Source organism: Apodemus sylvaticus, chromosome 1 (genome assembly GCF_947179515.1).
Source record: "Apodemus sylvaticus chromosome 1, mApoSyl1.1, whole genome shotgun sequence".
In the NCBI taxonomy this organism is placed as follows: domain Eukaryota; kingdom Metazoa; phylum Chordata; class Mammalia; order Rodentia; family Muridae; genus Apodemus; species Apodemus sylvaticus.
In genome coordinates, this window is record NC_067472.1 from 178,447,187 (window position 1) to 178,464,378 (window position 17,192).

General features: G+C 46.3%; 1 protein-coding gene across 3 annotated transcripts in view; it reads left to right on the plus strand.

Moving 5' to 3' along the window:
* Gpatch1 (G-patch domain containing 1) overlaps positions 1 to 17,192 on the plus strand; it is a 45,142-nt gene that overhangs the window by 25,831 nt on the left and 2,119 nt on the right. For all 3 annotated transcript variants that reach the window (XM_052165510.1, XM_052165516.1, XM_052165526.1), the window contains 9 exons: positions 436 to 732; positions 2,271 to 2,449; positions 4,216 to 4,343; positions 6,614 to 6,750; positions 7,105 to 7,268; positions 8,549 to 8,762; positions 11,059 to 11,166; positions 12,238 to 12,335; positions 14,234 to 14,382. In XM_052165510.1, the coding sequence (XP_052021470.1) occupies positions 436 to 732; positions 2,271 to 2,449; positions 4,216 to 4,343; positions 6,614 to 6,750; positions 7,105 to 7,268; positions 8,549 to 8,762; positions 11,059 to 11,166; positions 12,238 to 12,335; positions 14,234 to 14,382 (1,474 nt within the window). The remainder of the gene's footprint in view (positions 1 to 435; positions 733 to 2,270; positions 2,450 to 4,215; positions 4,344 to 6,613; positions 6,751 to 7,104; positions 7,269 to 8,548; positions 8,763 to 11,058; positions 11,167 to 12,237; positions 12,336 to 14,233; positions 14,383 to 17,192) is intronic.

Consider the following 17,192-nt stretch of genomic DNA (forward strand, 5'->3'; position numbering starts at 1 on the left):
GGCATGAACCATTGTTGTTTTTCCAAAGCAGGGCTCTGATATTGCTCTTGGCTTCCTCCTATCTGTAGTGAGAGGGGGACCTTCCCTGCATTGTCCCCCAGACCCCAGACCCCGGGCCATGCCTGCTGCAGTTGGTGCCCAGTGGGCTTGTGTGATAGGAGTGCTCAGTGGGAGGACTGTGGAGCCAGGACCATAGCCGCCTGCTTTCAGAGTCCTCATCCTGAGCACGGAGCACAAGGCTTTACATACTCCGGGCATTTGCACTGCCTCTAGTTGTACCTGTGACCAATTGTGTAAATATGCAATTCACAGGACATATAGATACTGATAAATCAGTAACATAAACACTCACCTGTGATTATGTACATTTTTAGTAGTGACTGTGTACAGAAATGGTAAAGCTGTTTTTCATCTCTCCTTACTGTTTTTATTTAGGGTCATCTACTTCAGTGTTGGAGTTTCTGTCTCAAAAAGACAAAGAAAGAATTAAAGAAATGAAGCAGGCAACTGACCTGAAGGCCGCTCAAGCCAAGGCCAGGAGTCTGGCCCAGAGCGCCTCGAGCAGCAGGGCACAGGCCTCCACACCAGACCTCGGGCATAGCTCGTGGCACCTGGCCCTGGGCAGTGGGACAGTCACCGCCCGAGCCAGCAACTTCAAGCCTTTTGCCAAAGATCCAGAAAAGCAGAGACGATACGAAGAGTTCTTAGTACACATGAAGAAGGGTCAGAAAGGTGGGTGCTGGTCTGGCAGGGTTGGCAGCCTCGCTGTGCGTCCCCCCCCATCACACGTCGAGCCGCCTGGTTCTGTCATTAGTCTTGGTCCACTTGGTATAATCAGTGCAAAGGTTCAGGCCCTCACTCTAAAAAGCAAATACATAGCAGAAATAGAGTCAAGGCCTATAATTCCAGCACTGGGTGGCTGAGGCAGTGGGATCAAGAGTTTGAGGCTAGCCCTGGCTATGTAGCAAGCCCTTGTTTCAAAACTAAAAAGTAAAACAAAACAAAAATCACACAAAAGTAGTGATAATTTTGGAGTTTTAGTTTCTTTGAAAAGACACAGAAATATCATGGGGACGTGGTTTCATCTTAATCCCAGGTGTGGGACATGAGGTCGCTTCAGACTGTCCACAGCAGCTGACTGTGCTTCGCCTCGTGCTCCAGCTGGGGTGTGATTTTACCAGCTGCAGGTAGTTTCTGCAAGAGTGTGACGGTTGGAATTCCGTAGACTTTTTAGAGGGTATATAAATTGTGGGGCCCTGAGAGGTGGTTTGTTGGTTGTTGTTGGTCATGGTTTGTTAAGCAATCATGCACAAAGAAGAAATAAGGAAAAGAAATTAGATATCCTGATGGCGAAGATCAAACTTGCCCCAAGGAGCTTGAAGCCCCTAATCAGCAAGTAGTAGTATAATAATAATAACATTGTCCCCTTTCTGACCCCTGACTTTATTCAGGGATCTCTTTCCTTTCTCCTCTATCCTTTTTTCTCTCCTACCTAGTGTTAGGAGGTTGAAAGGATAGAAGAAAAGGGGTGGAGAAGGATGGAAGAAAGAAGAACCAACAAAGTAGTAAAAGACAGCCACACAGAAAAAGGGTAGAGAGAGTCTTCTCCCTAGCACAGGGTGGTAGGTGGTCAGAATAACTAACATCTGGGTGTGCCAGCAGTGCCCTTGCGTCTAAGGGTCAGCCATGTGCCAGCCTTACATGTAAGGATCAGCCACGTGCCAGCCTTGCATGTAAGGGTCAGTCACGTGCCAGCAGTGCCCTTGTGTCTAAGGGTCAGCCATGTGCCAGCCTTGCATGTAAGGGTCAGCCATGTGCCAGCCTTGCATGTAAGGGTCAGCCACGTACCAGCTCAGAGCTTGCTCTTGTACCATGTAGCAAGTAGAATTGAATAAAGAGTGCCTGATGAATCGGAGCTGAACAGATGGGTCAGCAGTTAAGCACACTTGCTGCTCTTGCACAGTACGTAGATTTGATTCCCAGAGCCCACATGGCAGCTCACCACCATCCATAACCCCAGTTCCAGGGGACCCAACAGCCATACATACGTGGTACACAAACATGCTTGCAAAGGAAACATTTACACACATAAAGTAAAATCAGTCTTGGGCCAAAGAGGAAGCGTCTTATGAAGGAAGGAGTAACATTGCCTGGTGGTAGCACCCAATGCCCCACCTCCCTCCGTACAAGGTCTGCACGTCCGGCCTCTGAGGAAGCACGCACACAGTGCTTTCCTTGGAGTAAAGCAGTGCCTTGTTCCTGTGCTGCAGATGCTCTGGAGCGGTGCCTGGACCCCAGCATGACCGAGTGGGAGCGAAGCCGAGAGCGGGAAGAGTTTGCACGGGCAGCCCAGCTCTACGTGTCCTCCAATTCCACCCTGTCCTCCAGATTCACTCACGCCAAGGAGGAAGATGATTCAGATCAGGTTGAAGTTCCTCGGGACCAAGAGGTCTGTGGCTATCATGTGCCTACCTGGTGAACTTCATTTTGTGTTTTTGCAGTTATAGGAATTGAGTTGAACCCAGACTTTCACACAGTTTTAGTAGGTACATGGTCTAACCATTAGGGAGCACTCCCAAGCTCTGGTCAGGTTTTTATTTGTTTGTATTTGTATTTATGTAGATGTGTGCACTATATTCAGGTACCTGAGCCTGTATGTGTGCATCTAGAAGTCAGAGGTCAACACTGAATGTCTTTCTCAATTATTCAATTATTCTGGACCTTATTTTATTTAGTTTTTTTTGAGACAGGGTCTCATATAGGCAAACTGGCCTGGACGTCCTGTTCTTCCTGCCTCAGCCTTCCCAGTGCTGGGGTTGCAGGTGTGAGCCACTCCTTCAGGCTTCACCTTGCTGTCTTGTTGTTGTTGTTTATGTACATGGGTGTTCTGTACATCTGTGTGAGGGCATCAGATCCCCTGGAACAGGAGTTACAGATAGCTGTGAGCTGTCATGTGGCTGCTGGAACCCAGGTCCTCTGGAAGAACAACTGGTGCTCTTAACCGCTGAGCCATCTCTCCAGCCCCCTTGACCTTTTTTTGAGACAGGGTCTCTCACTGAACTTAGAGCGCATCGATTCATCAAGGTGGGCTAGCCAGTGAGCCTCGGGGATCCACCTGTCTCCTCTTCCCTGCTGATGGAATTCTGGGCACATGCTCTTGTACCCATCCATATGCAGGTTCTGGGGATATGAACTCAGGCTCTTATGGTTTTGTAGCAAGCACTTCTGACTAAGTCATTTCCACAGCCCCTCCTAGTGATTTTAAAATTAAAAATGCCATGCATCTAAATATTTCATCAGTGAAAAGATCAAAATGCATATAACATAGTAGAGTAAGAAATAATGTGATGTCCAGCTTATAAGATGTAAGCAGTGTAACAACCCAAACTCTGATATTTCAAGACCAGTGTTTGTTTGTTTGCTTGCTTCTGATGGAAGTACAATGGAATGAAGCTTGGCATTTTAACTAATACATACTTATTTTTATTTTATATGTATGAGTGTTTTGCCTTCACGTATTTCTGTGTACAGCATGTGTGCCTGGTACCTTCAGAGGCCAGAAGACAGTGTTAAATTCTTTGGAACTAGAGTTATAGATGGCTGAGCCATCCTGGTGCTGGAATCCAACCTGGGCTCTCCAGAAGAGCAGCCAGTGCTTCAGGCCAGGCTAGTTTAGAATTTTCTATGTAGTCAAGGCTGCTTCATGCTCACAGAGCTTCTCCTGTCTTTGTCTCCTGATATATATTTTTAAAATTTATTTTTACTGATTTTAAAAAATTCTTCATTCTGGTGGTGGTAACACACATCTTTAATCCCAGCACTGAGGAGGCAAAGGCAGGTAGAGTTCAAGGCCAGCCTGGTCTACAGAGCGAGTTCCTGTATATAGCCAGGGCTACACAGAGAAACCTGTCTTGAAAGTCAAAAAAAAAAAAAATCTTCATATTTGTGTGCATCTACAATGGAGTATTTGCATACGAGTGCGGGTGCCCATCGATTCCAGATGGGCTTGGATCCTCTGGAGCTGGAGCGATGGGCGGTTGTGAGCTGCTGGATTTGGCTGTGGGGAATAGAATCGAGTCCTCTGCATGAACAGTGTGCTATCACAACTGCTGAGCCATCTCCCACCTAAAGCTTGATATTTCTGACTTGGAAGACTGGTGAAGTCAGTTCTCTGACTATAGCTGACAGAATGTCCATCTGTCTGTCTCTTCCTAGAATGATGTCAGTGACAAGCAGTCGGCTGTGAGGATGAAGATGTTTGGCAAGCTCACCCGAGATACGTTTGAGTGGCACCCCGACAAGCTCCTGTGCAAGAGGTTTAATGTTCCCGACCCTTATCCCGGGTAAGCTGGGCTAGCCTGTCTTTCCAACCACTCTACAGAAGCTCCTTTAAGAGCAAAACATCGTTAGCTTTATTTTCTGTGTTGTGCCTGCATGTGGGCCTCAGGGCCATGTGCTTTCCTGCTTCCTGTAGGGCTGAGGGTATCAGAGCCCCGGAACTGGAGTCACAGCCGCGGTGCATGGGTGCTGGGAACTGAACCTGGGTCCTCTGTAAAAGCAACAAGTGCTCCTAAGCACTGAGCCGCTTTTCCAGCCCCCGTAGAGTTTATGCTCTTAGAGTTATGCTCTTACAGTCCCTTTTATAAGAGGAACTTAACTTCTAACTATTGGGGGTTGCCAGGTTGCACATTTACTTTAGCTTCTGTTTGTTTATTTGTATTTTTGTCTATGCATATGTAACTCTGTATGCGTGTATATATGAGGACTCAAGGTGGACAGCAGAGGGCATCTCGTCCCCTGGAGCTGCAGTGACAGTGGTTGTGAGCCACATGACAGGTGCAGGGAACCCAACCCAGTCCTCTGGAAGAGCAGTAAGCATTCTTTTTTTTTTAAGGCCACACCTTTTTTTCTTTTTAAGATTTATTTATTATTATATGTAAGTACACTGTAGCTGTCTTCAGACACTTTAGAAGAGGGCATCAGATCCCATTACAGATGGTTATGAGCTACCATGTGGTTGCTGGGATTTGAACTCAGAACCTCTGGAAGAGCAGTCGGTGCTCTTACCCACTGAGCCATCTCTCTGCTCCATGAGTTTGTGTATTTAAACTGTATTGCAACCTCTTAATTCATTACTAAAATACAAATACAGGTAAACTTTATTTCATGCCTTAATGACTTTATGTGGCATCTTTTTAATGCTGCTCATATATTTTATTTTAAATATGTTACTTACAACTGGCTATTATGGTGGGGGCCTGCCTTTGATCCGAGCACTTTCGAGGCAGAGGCAGGAGCATCTCTGGGAGACTGAGGCCAGCCTGGAATACAGAGGAAATTCCAGGACAGCTAGGGATACATACTGGACAGACCCTAGGTCAAGTGACAATAAAACATGGTAGTTGCGTTTCTTTTCCCTTCATATATGTTTAGGAACACTCTAGAATCAAACACAGGGCCTTCCACATGCTTTGATCAAACACCACAGGACCTTGCACACATTAGGATCAACTACCACAGGGCCTTGCACACATTAGGATCAAACACCACAGGGCCTTGCACACATTAGGATCAAACACCACAGGGCCTTGCACACATTAGGATCAAACACCACAGAGCCTTTCACACATTAGGATCAAACACCCCAGGGCCTTGCACACATTAGGATCAAACACCACAGGGCCTTGCACACATTAGGATCAAACACCCCAGGGCCTTGCACACATTAGGATCAAATACCACAGGGCCTTGCACACACTAAGATCAAACACCACAGGGCCTTGCACACACTAGTCAAGCTCTCTGCCACTGGACTCCCTCCTCAGCCTAATGCTTAGCTTTTAAATCCTCTTTATAAAATGTCAGAGATGACTCAGTGGTTTAGAGTACTAACTGTTCTTACAGAGGACCAGGTGTGGGTCCTAGCACCCACATGGCAGCTCACAATTGTCTTTAACTCCAGTTCCAGGGGTTCCTATGTCATCTTCTGACCTTCTGACCATTAACTGAATGAATCATTTAAAAACCACAAGTCTAGCATTTTCTTATTGGATTAAAAATATTCCCAGAAAGCATATACTGGAAAATATAATTATGTTTTTAGCTATGAAACTTTCCATTAGTGTAAAGCCATTTTTGAAGTTAAAAGTTCTACTCCTCTTCTTCCTCTTCCTCTTCCTCCTCCTCCTCTTCTTCTTCCTCCCCCTCCTCCTCTTCCTCCTCCTCCTTTTCTTTTTCCTTTCCTTCTTCTTTTTAAAGACAAAGTCTCACTGTGTATCCTTACCTAGCCTGGAACTCCCTGTGTAGACCAGGCTGGCCTTGAGCTCGCAGAGATCCATCTGCCTCCGCCTCCCGTGTGCTGAGATTAATGGTGTGTGCACCCTCCCCCCCCCACCCCCTACTTGGCAGTCAGTGCTCTAATAGAAAAAAATCTCAAGTGTTCTGAAGTCAGGCATTCTGCCTTCCTGAGCTACTTTGAGAAGTAGAAATGTCTTGAGCTTCCACAGCCTATCCGGAAAGCTGATGGGAGAGAGCAAATCTTACAGGGTGTGGGCTTCCTCCTAGCTGTTGTATTAAAACGCCATCTTTTCCTCCTTTTTTCCTGCTACCCCAGCTCAACTTTAGTTGGCTTACCCAGAGTGAAGAGAGATAAATACTCCGTCTTCAACTTCCTGACGCTCCCAGAACCTGCCCCTCTGCCCACAGCTCCAGTCCCCAGTGAAAAAGCCCTGCAGCAACGGGGTCCGGACAGTGAGTAGAACTCCTTGGGACCTAAGTCTTGATGCCTACGGGACCTAGGTACTGACCCGGGTCTCAATCCCTCACCAGATGGAAGGGGGAGTCAGGAGTGGACCAGCCCTAAGTGTGAGCACAATGAAGACTTTCTCTGTTAACTGCTTGTACCTCTATAGCAGCACCAGGCAGAGCAAGCCAGGAGTTTATTCTTTGGGCTTGGGTCTGCCTGTGCCTGCCATATTCCCAGTACTTCATACAGCGTGCCTGGCCCATCCAAGGTAGACCAAGGTTCTGAGCAAATGAAAGGTCCGTCTTGAATTTGCCTTCTGTTCATTAATTCCAGTATTCTGTTCTGTTCCTGCCTTTCAGAATCCAGGAAACCATCACGATGGGACACATCCAAACAGGAGAAGAAAGAGGATTCCATTAGTGAGTTTTTAAGTCAGGCTAGATCAAAAGTTGGACCTCCAAGACAAGAATCCAGTGCCTTAGGAAGCAAAGAGGAACAGGCCCCCGAGCCACGCCCAGACACGGTATGGGGACGCTACTGTCTGTGCTGGAGACTGTGGCCCAGGCCCTTCTATATGTGATATGTTCTCTATTTAGTGCTGGGTGGCCATATGAGGCATGTGTGTGTACCCATGTGTGTGATATGTGTGTGTGTCTGTGTATATGTGGGTATGCCTGTGTGTGTACACACACAGGTGTGCATGTATAAGTGTTTGTGTGCCTATGTGTGTCTGTGTATGTGCCTCTGAGTGTGTAGGAGACCATAGGCTTGTGTGAATAACAGAGTGCATGTTTTTCCAGAACATCTTTACTTACAGAAACCAACAGCAGATGGGTTTGGCCCGTGGGTTTTATCTGGCTGGTGCCCATTAGACAGACCCACAACATAACTGTAGCTGTACGTGAGAAAAGTCTACACGCTCTGTCTAAAGCAGCTCTCACTTGGTGTACAGGATTGGAACCCAACCCATTATATTTACATGATGACGAATAAGTGTTCCCTTCCAGGTGATAAGTTTTCCCTTTTGTGGAGAGAATATCCCCTGGGTTCTCTCACTTTGTTTACTTGGCTTTTGCACATCTGTAGTCAGAGGATGACCTATAAGAATGTGTTCTCGCCTTCCTCTGTTTGGAAGGATCAAATACCACAGGGCCTTGCACACGCTAGCATTGAACAGCTCTAGGGAGCATTTCACAGTCAAACTGTGGTTGGTGGTTCTGGGATTCTCTGACAGAATCATTTATCCCACAAGTTTCTGTTTATTTTTGTTAATCTCCCTCTTTTTTCTCTTTCATTCAAAGTGGTGCATTTTTGTTTTACTGTTTTCAAGTTAATAGACTCTTTCCCATGTCATTTTCATTCTGCTGGTGAATACAATGAGTTTTGTCTGTGTGGGGTATTGGCTGAGCTCCCAGGATCCCACAGTTCTCCAGCCTCATGCTCCCAGACTCCAAAAGACTCTCTGCTGCTTGTGCTTCCTGGGCACATTCTAGAAGAACCCCACAGAGGGGAAATGCTACTCACTTGGTTAGGCAGTGCTGGGGATACCCCAAACCATGCTTTAAAAATGTGCATGAGCATTTGACTCACATGCATAGATGTGTGTGCAGCACTGTCTGGAGCTGGAGTTGCAGACAGATGTAAGCCTCCAAATGGGTGCTGGGGGTCAAGCCCCGTCCTCTAGCAGAGCAGCCAGCACTTTTAACCACTCAGCCATCTGTTTACCCCCAGATCCCCCAACCCAATCTGTGTTTCAAAGTCTGGAGCCCGTCATCCCTGACTCTTGTTTCTCTGCTAATGCAGACTGTAGACAAAGCTGTGGATGCACAGACAGAAGGGGAAGGTAGCCGCCCTTCCATGGATTTATTCAAAGCCATCTTCGCCAGTTCCTCTGATGAAAAGTCGTCCTCGTCAGAGGAGGAGCAAGAGGACAGTGAGGACAGTCAAGAGCGCACTGAAGAGGCCAGCCTCAAAGGTTCCCAGGAGGCTGCCGTAGGGGAGACCTCCATCATCCCTGGTAAGGCCACCTCCCTGACTTGGGTGCTAAGAGAGAACTGATGGTGTGTAAGGTCCAGTCCTGTGTGTCTGTGGTGAGACAGGCTCTCAGGAAGCCCAGTCTAACCTCCGCATTCCTACGGCTGGCCTGTAACCTCTGCTCCTTTCTCTGTCTCCATGACTCTGTCTCCTAGGACCACAGGCAGGCACCATGTTTGGCTTTGCAGCCTTTAACTAGGACAATTGACAATTAATAGTGTCTTATCATATTCATATACATACACACATGCACACACACATATACATACACACCACACATACCACACACACGCATACACACATATATACACATGTGTGTTAAGATGTGTGTGTGTATGCTAGTATGTTCAGATATACATTACATGTGTGCATGCATGCACAGTGGGTTCAGAGATCAGCCTTAAGTGTCATGCCTCCATAAACAACCCCCTTGCTTTGTGAGATGCAATCTCAGTAGTACCTGGGGTTCCTCAGTTTGTCTAAGCAGCCGGCTAACAAGCCACAGAACCCCATGTTTCCCAGCACAATTTAGAAGTGCATGCTATCACACTCAGCTTTTTATGTGGGTTCTGGGCCCCAAATCAGGTCCTCGTGTTTGTGTGGCCAGCAGTTTAGGGCCTGCGCTACCGCTCTGGCCTTCCATCACTATATTTTAATTTGTCTGAGTAGAGTCTCGGGTGTTGGATCTTTTTAAAATCTAGTTTAAATCTCTGATGTATATTTTAAAGATAGATGTTTTGACAATATTGATTTCCCAACTTAGCCTAGTTAAGAATTAAATTTCTTTTTTTTTTTTAAGGGTTGGGATAGAGTTCAGTATCTAGCTTGGGGAAAATTCATTCTTTTTTCCTTCTTTCTTCCCTCCCTTCCCCAACACCCCCCCCCCCCCCCCCCCCCGTCACTGAGGGCATGCCAGGGTTCTGGGGATGCATTTGGTGAGGATGTTCAGGTTCCACTGTCGGGGAGAGGTGCTACACTTCTGTTGGCTGCAGCAGGCACGGCCTGGCATCCTAACCTGGTCTGAGGCTCTGCTCTCACTTCCTGGCTCCACGCTTGCCCAGAAGGTGGCCTGTGCACCAACTTGAGTGTTCTAGATAAAACAGGGAGAACTTTAGGATGCTGGAGTTTCCATCTGCATCACTGGAGGTTCTGTCTGCCTCGTCTGTCTGTCTGCCCCATCTGTCCGCTCCTGTGTCTGTCTGTGGTAGACCTGGGTATAAATCCTGAAGGCCCTTAACCAGGGTCCCACCCAGGGCTATGATACAATATTTATTTTAGATGATTGCAATAGCAGGTCTTTGTTTTTCCTCCTGTGGATAAACCCTTAGTGTTTGTAATTATAAAATCATGTATACTTGAAGGTTAAAAGTAGGCTGGGCATAGTGGTACATGCCTTAAACTCTAGCACTTGGCAGAGGCAGAGGCAGAGGCAGGTGGATTTTTGTAAATTCAAGGATAGCTTTGTCTACATAGTGAGTTACAGGACAGCAAATCATGAGTCCCTGGTTTAAAAAAAACATGTTAAAAAGTATAGGGCTGGCAATATAGCTCAGTGGTAGAGTGCCTGCCTCCCATGCACGGGGACCTGGGTTCAATCCTGAGCACTACATAAACTGTTCATGGCTCAGAACTGGTGTACGGACAGCAGGATCAAGAGCTGTAGGCCATCCTCAGCTACATAGTGAGTGGAGGTTGACTGGGGCTAAGTAAGATTGTCTAAAAATGAAAACCAAAAACGGTATAGAAAAGGTACCTGTCTACAGCAGGTAGAGAGGACCACTCCTGATACAGAGTTCCCAGCTGTATGCTGGTTCTGTCTGACAGTGGAGTAGTCCGTTTATCTTTCTGGAGGAGCTGGTTTACTGTGAAAAGAATCCATTATTTTCACTGTTTCTTCAGTTGATAGTATATTTTGAGTGAGGTTTAGGGGTAGGACACAGTGTCTACCCCTATTGGTAAGCCCGTGTCTTCTCATATGGGCCTTCTTCCAGTGAGCACCTCAGCTCCTATTTAAATCATCTGGAGTGCAGGCTCTGCTATCTACAGTGGCCTCCTGTGGACAATCTGTCCTGCACTTGGTTCTATGTGGCCTAATGTGGCTGCCCTCCCAGCCCGTGGCTGCCGGCAGAGGTGGCCTCCACCTCGTCCACCACCACGTGCTCTGCACAGGCTGCTCCAGCAGACTGGAGAAAGCGTGCTGTTCCGTGGCACAAGATACCAAGACTCAAGAGCATCAGCACCGGGCAGATGAATGAAATTAATATGCGGGTGTTTTTCAGCTGCTGAGCGGGAGCCCTGTGAGCCTGCCGCCCCCTTCCCCATCCGGAAGGTACAGATCGACGAACGGGAAGAGTTCGGGCCTCGGCTGCCTCCTGTCTTCTGCCCCAGTGAGTGCAGTGCACATGCGCATGTGCAACCCCTGCAAAGGGACAGCCCCACAGATGTCCCCCCTCCCCCATCTCCCTGATTCCACAGCCACCAAGTGCTCACAGTGTCTCTGATTGCAGTCACACAGACACCCCTCCCTCCACTGATTGCTCGAGGGACAGTTGTTCCTTTACAATGTCGAAGCTTGAAATGTCCCCTTCCTTCTTGCTTTGAGATGTTTCTGTTAGTAGGCTTCTTAAATGTTGTCATTTTTCAGAGCTGGTATGGCACTATAACCCTAGCACTTGGGACACTGAAGCAGGAGGATCACAAGTTTGAGGTAGTCAGGCTCCTTTAATCTCGACACTCAGGAAGCAGAGGCAGATGGATCTCTATGAGTTTGAGGCTAGCTTGATGTATGCAGAGTGAGTTCCAAGACAGCCAGGGCTGCACAGTGAGACCTTGTTGCAAGAAGAAAAAAAAGGCATTGTGGATAGAGGATATTTTCAGGACATTGGCTAACAGAGCAAGTAAAATAAGCCAGGCCCTTTGGCTGTAGGCACAGGCTATCCCTCTTCCCCAGTGTCTTTAGCAGCTGCTGCTCTGGGCCCATTTGCTAATGCCCTCCATGAAGATAGTCAGCCTGGTTTTGGCCATGGCTTTGAAAGCCAGGCTGACAATTATGGTGACCCGGTCCAGTCAGATAAGCAGCACGTGATTCCGTCACCCACCACGCTGCTTCCCACAGTGTCCCACCTGCACGGACTTGGTCGCTGAGCCCAACTTCCAGAGAATCCCAGTGAGCATGCTTTTCTTGACTTCGGTGTTAATGGCTAAAATACTCTGTGGTTTATTTTCTGTGGTGCCTATTTTCTAGAATGTCCTGATTTCCATAAAATAGTGAATAATAACTTGGTGTATGGGTTACTTAGGGAATATGGATTTACAAAAAAGTAGCATTAGAAAAAACTTTGGGGAGCTGACATTTTGAAATATCCGACTATCAATAAGATCAGAAGTGGCAGGGCTCCCTAATGGTTAGTCTTCCTTTTCTCCTGCTGCTCACGTGTTTATCACACCTCCCTGCTCAGACACTCGCCAGAAACTCGAGATACCTCAGAAAGAGAAACCCAAGAAGAGCAAAGAAAGACACAAGAGCAAGAAGGAACACAGAAGAAAGAGAGAGAAGGTGAGTGTCCCCTCTAGTGTAGAGAAGTGTGGGAGCGTCCTGAGAGGCCCCAGGGAGAGGCGCTCCTGGCTGCGACCAGACACGGTCACCTGGGTAGTTTGACAGAATTGTTAACTCTTTTCTCAGTGTTAACTTTTTCCCAGTGTTAACTCTTTTCTCAGAACCTTTGTTTTCTTTTAGAGCATCAAATTTTGAGTAGTTGCATTTAAGGAAGGAAGGAAGGAAAGGAGGAAGGAAAGAAAAAAGGAAGGAAGGAAGGCAGGAAGGAAGGAAGGAAGGAAGGAAGGAAGGAAGGAAGGAAGGAAGGAAGGAAAAAAAAGAAAAGAAATTTGTGTCCAGTCAGGCATGGTGATACAAGTCTGCATTCTCTGAGTGAGTGGCTCAGTGGTTAAGCACCCTGGCGACTTTGGTTTCTGTCACCTGGCTTACAACTGTCTACAACTCCAGCTCCAGGAGATCTGACACCATCTTCTGGCCTCCACAGGCACTGTGTACAAGACACACACGGGCAGAACACCCATACACATAAATATAAAGAAAAAAAAGTTTAAAGGATTTGAGGTACCTTATAGTAAACATTGCACATTAAATAATGAAACCGCCCACACTGGCCTCATTATTACCATAGACTAAGCTCTGGGGCCTTAGTGGCCATTCGAAGGGAGAGAAGTTTGAGACAAAGATCCCACTGTATGTGACTATATTTTTATCATCCATGTGTTCTTTATGGCTTATAACCTGCAGTCTGGCTGTAGTTATGGCAGGACCTGTGTGTCCCTGCCCAGGATCAGAGTTGGTGAAATGCCACGGCGCTAGCGTCTGTAGGAGGAAGGCAGGCCTGAGCTCGGAGTGAGGCTGCACAGCCGGTGCTGGAGAAGCAGGCCGTGTGCTCGCTCCTGCTCGCGGCCGGTGGCCGGCTGCTGGCGGCCGCTCTCCTCCCTCTGCCTCCTGGGAGGATGGGGCTGAGAGTCACCATGAGGTCCTGCCTGCATCTGTGCTGCTCTGCTGTGCCTGTGGTTGACACCCTGGGGAGACCAGCATGTACCTGGCTTAATGTGTCACAGTTGCTAGCTCTGGGTGTCACCATTGGGCCAAAGTACACTTTAAAGGAGAATTTTAATTTGTTTTTAAGTTTTAAATAAAAAGAAAAAAAAAAGTTTTGTTTCCTAACAGCTCTATATCCAAACACATGCCCAGTGTAGGTGGTTTTTTATCTTTCTTTTCAGCCCAGGTTATTATATGTGACAAAGTTCTACCTTTGAGCTAAGTTCTCAGCCCTTCTCAGGTAAATTCCAAGCATTTTACTGCTGGGTTAATCTCCCAACACTTCACTAGAGGATTCCAGGCAGGGGCTCTACCAATAAATTATACCCCACGCTCCTGGGTTAGGTGTGTGTGTGTGTGTGTGTGTGTGTCTATGGTGTGGTGTGTATATATAGGTCAAGCATCATATTTAGTCATTCACCTTTTTCGTCTTTTGGGTTTTCAGGTGTTTGTTTTTGTTTTCTTGAGATAGGTCTCTCAGTATAGCCCTGGCTGTCGTAGAATTCACTCTGGAGGCCAAGCTGTCCTTGAGCTCACAGAGGTCCACCTGCCTCTGTGTCCTGAGTGCTGGAGTACACGCCACCACACCTGGCCCCTCTACATTATTTTTTGAGACAAGGTCTCTTATTTTTTGCTGCTGCTGCTGGAGCAATAGGCCTGCACTACCACACCTGCTTTTTATATATCTAGCTTGGTCAGCAAAAACTTTACTGTCTGAGCTACTCCCCAGCCCTGAGCTACTGCCCAGCCTTGAGCTACTCCCCAGCACTGAGCTACTCTTCAGTCCTTGTTCAGCTTCATTCCATCTGTTGGTTCTCTTGTTTCCTAACCTTCATTTTTATTTTTTTTCCTAGAAAAAGAAACATAAGAAACACAAACACAAAAGTAAGCAAAAGAATAAGAAATCAGAAAAAAATAGCAGTTCTGAGAGTACAGACAGCAGTGACAGCGGGAGTGACACAGGAGGGCCTGCTGAGCTGTCCCCACAGGAGCTGCTGAGAAGGTAAGCCCTGGGGGAGGGCCTGCAGAGCTTGCAGCAGGAGCTGCTGGGATGGTGAAGCCCCCAGGGAAGGTTGTTTAGAAGACCTCAAAGGCCTACAGAATATTCATTATGCTTGCTTTGAGCCCAGTGTCAGAATGATAAAACTGGTTAGGGGCAGAGGCACTCATCCATAACCCCAGGTCTTGGGAGGCTGAGGCAGAGGGATCTCAATTTTGAGGACAATATGGCCACATGAGGACAATATGGGCCACATGGTATGAAAAGACCCAAAGTGGAGTTGGAATAGAAACAGAGAGAGAAAAATTTCAGACCCAGCTTCTCCATCTTAACTTCCTCAATCAGTCTCCTATTAACTTTCAAGAATTCTGTACACACACACATGTACTCATGCATACACAATCACACACACACATATCACACATATGTAAATGTAACTTTTATTTGCCAGATGTAACTATTGTCTCAGAGGCTTACTGTTGAATAAGCTCTCTCTGCTTCCTTCTGAATGCTGGCTGCCTGGCTTAGCTTAGCTGTTCTGGCCCAAACTCCTCTCCAAGGTGACTGATTCAAACTGGCTTCTCTTGGCTTCTGCTGAATTGTTCTGCTTGGCCTCATACTACTTTTGGCAGTATGTCGTCATCTTCTGGCTCCTTCTTGTTCGCTGGTTCGTTCTGTCTTCACCTGTGTCTAGCTTGTTCCCCTGCCACCTGTCTTTGTAAAACTCTCCGACTAAAACTGCCCTCCTCTTTTCCCTTTGCCACTCTTGAGAGTATATCCTGTCTCTGACTCATTCAATCAGATGTTCTCTAATTTGTCACTTTTTCTGTCCCTCAATTAGACATCACTTTCAAACGTGCTGCTTCCTTTTAACTTTATCTATTATCTATACTGTTTGGGATTAAAGGTGTGTGATAAGGGTATGACTCCATTCCAGCCAGATCACAGAGACCTAGAAGGTCTTTGGATATGATCTCTTGCCAGAGAAGCCATGTTTCTGGATTAAAATTCTTTTACACACAATACACACATGTGCCCACATACACATATATACATGCACACACAGTCATATCCACACATACATGTAATCATATACATGTATAATCATATAAATACAACTATATATACAAGCAATCATATATACCTGTACAATCATACACACATATAATCATCTATATGCATACATGCACACATAAACACCCAACCATACACACATGCAGTCATATACATGCAATTACTTATACACATATTGATGCGCATGTTTAATATATATATATTTCAAGACTAATATTTTATGTGCATGACTGTTTGCCTGCTTGCCGTGGACAGTCCCAGCCAGGAAGATTTAGATCCAAGGGGGAACGTTTGGATTTCAGGAAAAGGCACAGGTTCGGTGAAATGACAGACAGACACAACTACACACAGAGGCGGTTTGAATCTGAATGTATTTTTCTGTTTTGAGGCATGAGCCTTTAAGCATGAGGGATTGACATTTACATATCAAAAGATGTATCCAGTAAAGCAGGCACAAGGGACAGTTAGCATAACCATTTGGCACAAGGAAGTATAAAATCAACCAGGTAAACTGTTTTCCCATGTAACAAATTTAGAAGCTCAAACACAGACATCAATCTTCTTGATATAAACTTTTAAGAGACTTTAAAGGATGTTTTGTCAAACTCCCTGAGTCTAAAAGCGTCTCTGTGAGCGATAAGTATGAACTGCATCCTGAATCACACCTGGATAAGTTAAGAATGTTGTTTTGGCCAAAGACCCCCTAGGTGGGGTCTGCAAGACAAAAGCAGTTCCTCACAAACTTCCATTGAGGCAGCTCTGAGCTTTGTACCAACTAAAATGTAAATTCTTTCTAATTTGCCCAACACCCACCTGTTCAGCTAGGACTTCGTATAAGGTTCTTCAGATGTAAATATCTTCTTGTCTGGGCCTATTGTTTCAAATCCACCTGTCCTGCAAGGGTGACTATGAGGGTCAAAAAACAAAAGGAACTTGTTCTTTTCATGTGTCGCTGGGTAAACTAACCTCTTCTTAATAACTTTATATCTTTTAAATTATGTCCAATGACTTATAAGCTAATATACAGTCAAGACACGTGAAATATATTTATACCACTGTGCTAATTAATGCTTTTCATACCATAGTGTCAGAGCCATACTTCATTTATGTACTGTTGGGAGGTAAATGTAATTATGTAAACGACTGGAGCAAAGAGTTGCAGAATTTTCTGGCTAGTGACTTACTTCAAGATGGATTCTTTTACATCTTAATTTGCTTGGTTTTTCTTAGTCCCAGCTACTAAGAAGGGGGAGAATTTAGGAGCAAAGCAAATTGCCAAGTGAGATTTTCGACTTCTGAATAGAGGTGTTCCGGAGGGCTCCAGGAAACATTTCTTGCCTCAGTCTGTAAAACTTTGTCTTACAGAGTCTATTGGAGCCACTGCAACACCTGCTTGTTTATATATATAAAATGTGCATATAGTGCCCACAGGAGGGGATGTTGGCCCCTTGGCGCTAAGTTACAGTGGTTTTGAGCTGCTACGCCAGCACCATGGCCTGAACCCAGCTCTTTTGTAAGATTAGCAAGTGCTCCTACCTGCTGAGCCGTCTCTCCAGCCTCCTCCCAGACCCCCTTCTTCAGAGTGTAACATGCATGGCTTCTAGTTCAGTTCCCGTAGAGTCCTGTCCCCCTCTGAATGCTCATGAACACAGTCCATACTTTTCTGGCTCAGGCTGATGTACGGTCCATCATAGGGGGCTGGCTGGTGGTTAGTGTCCAGCAGGGAGTGTATTAGGGCA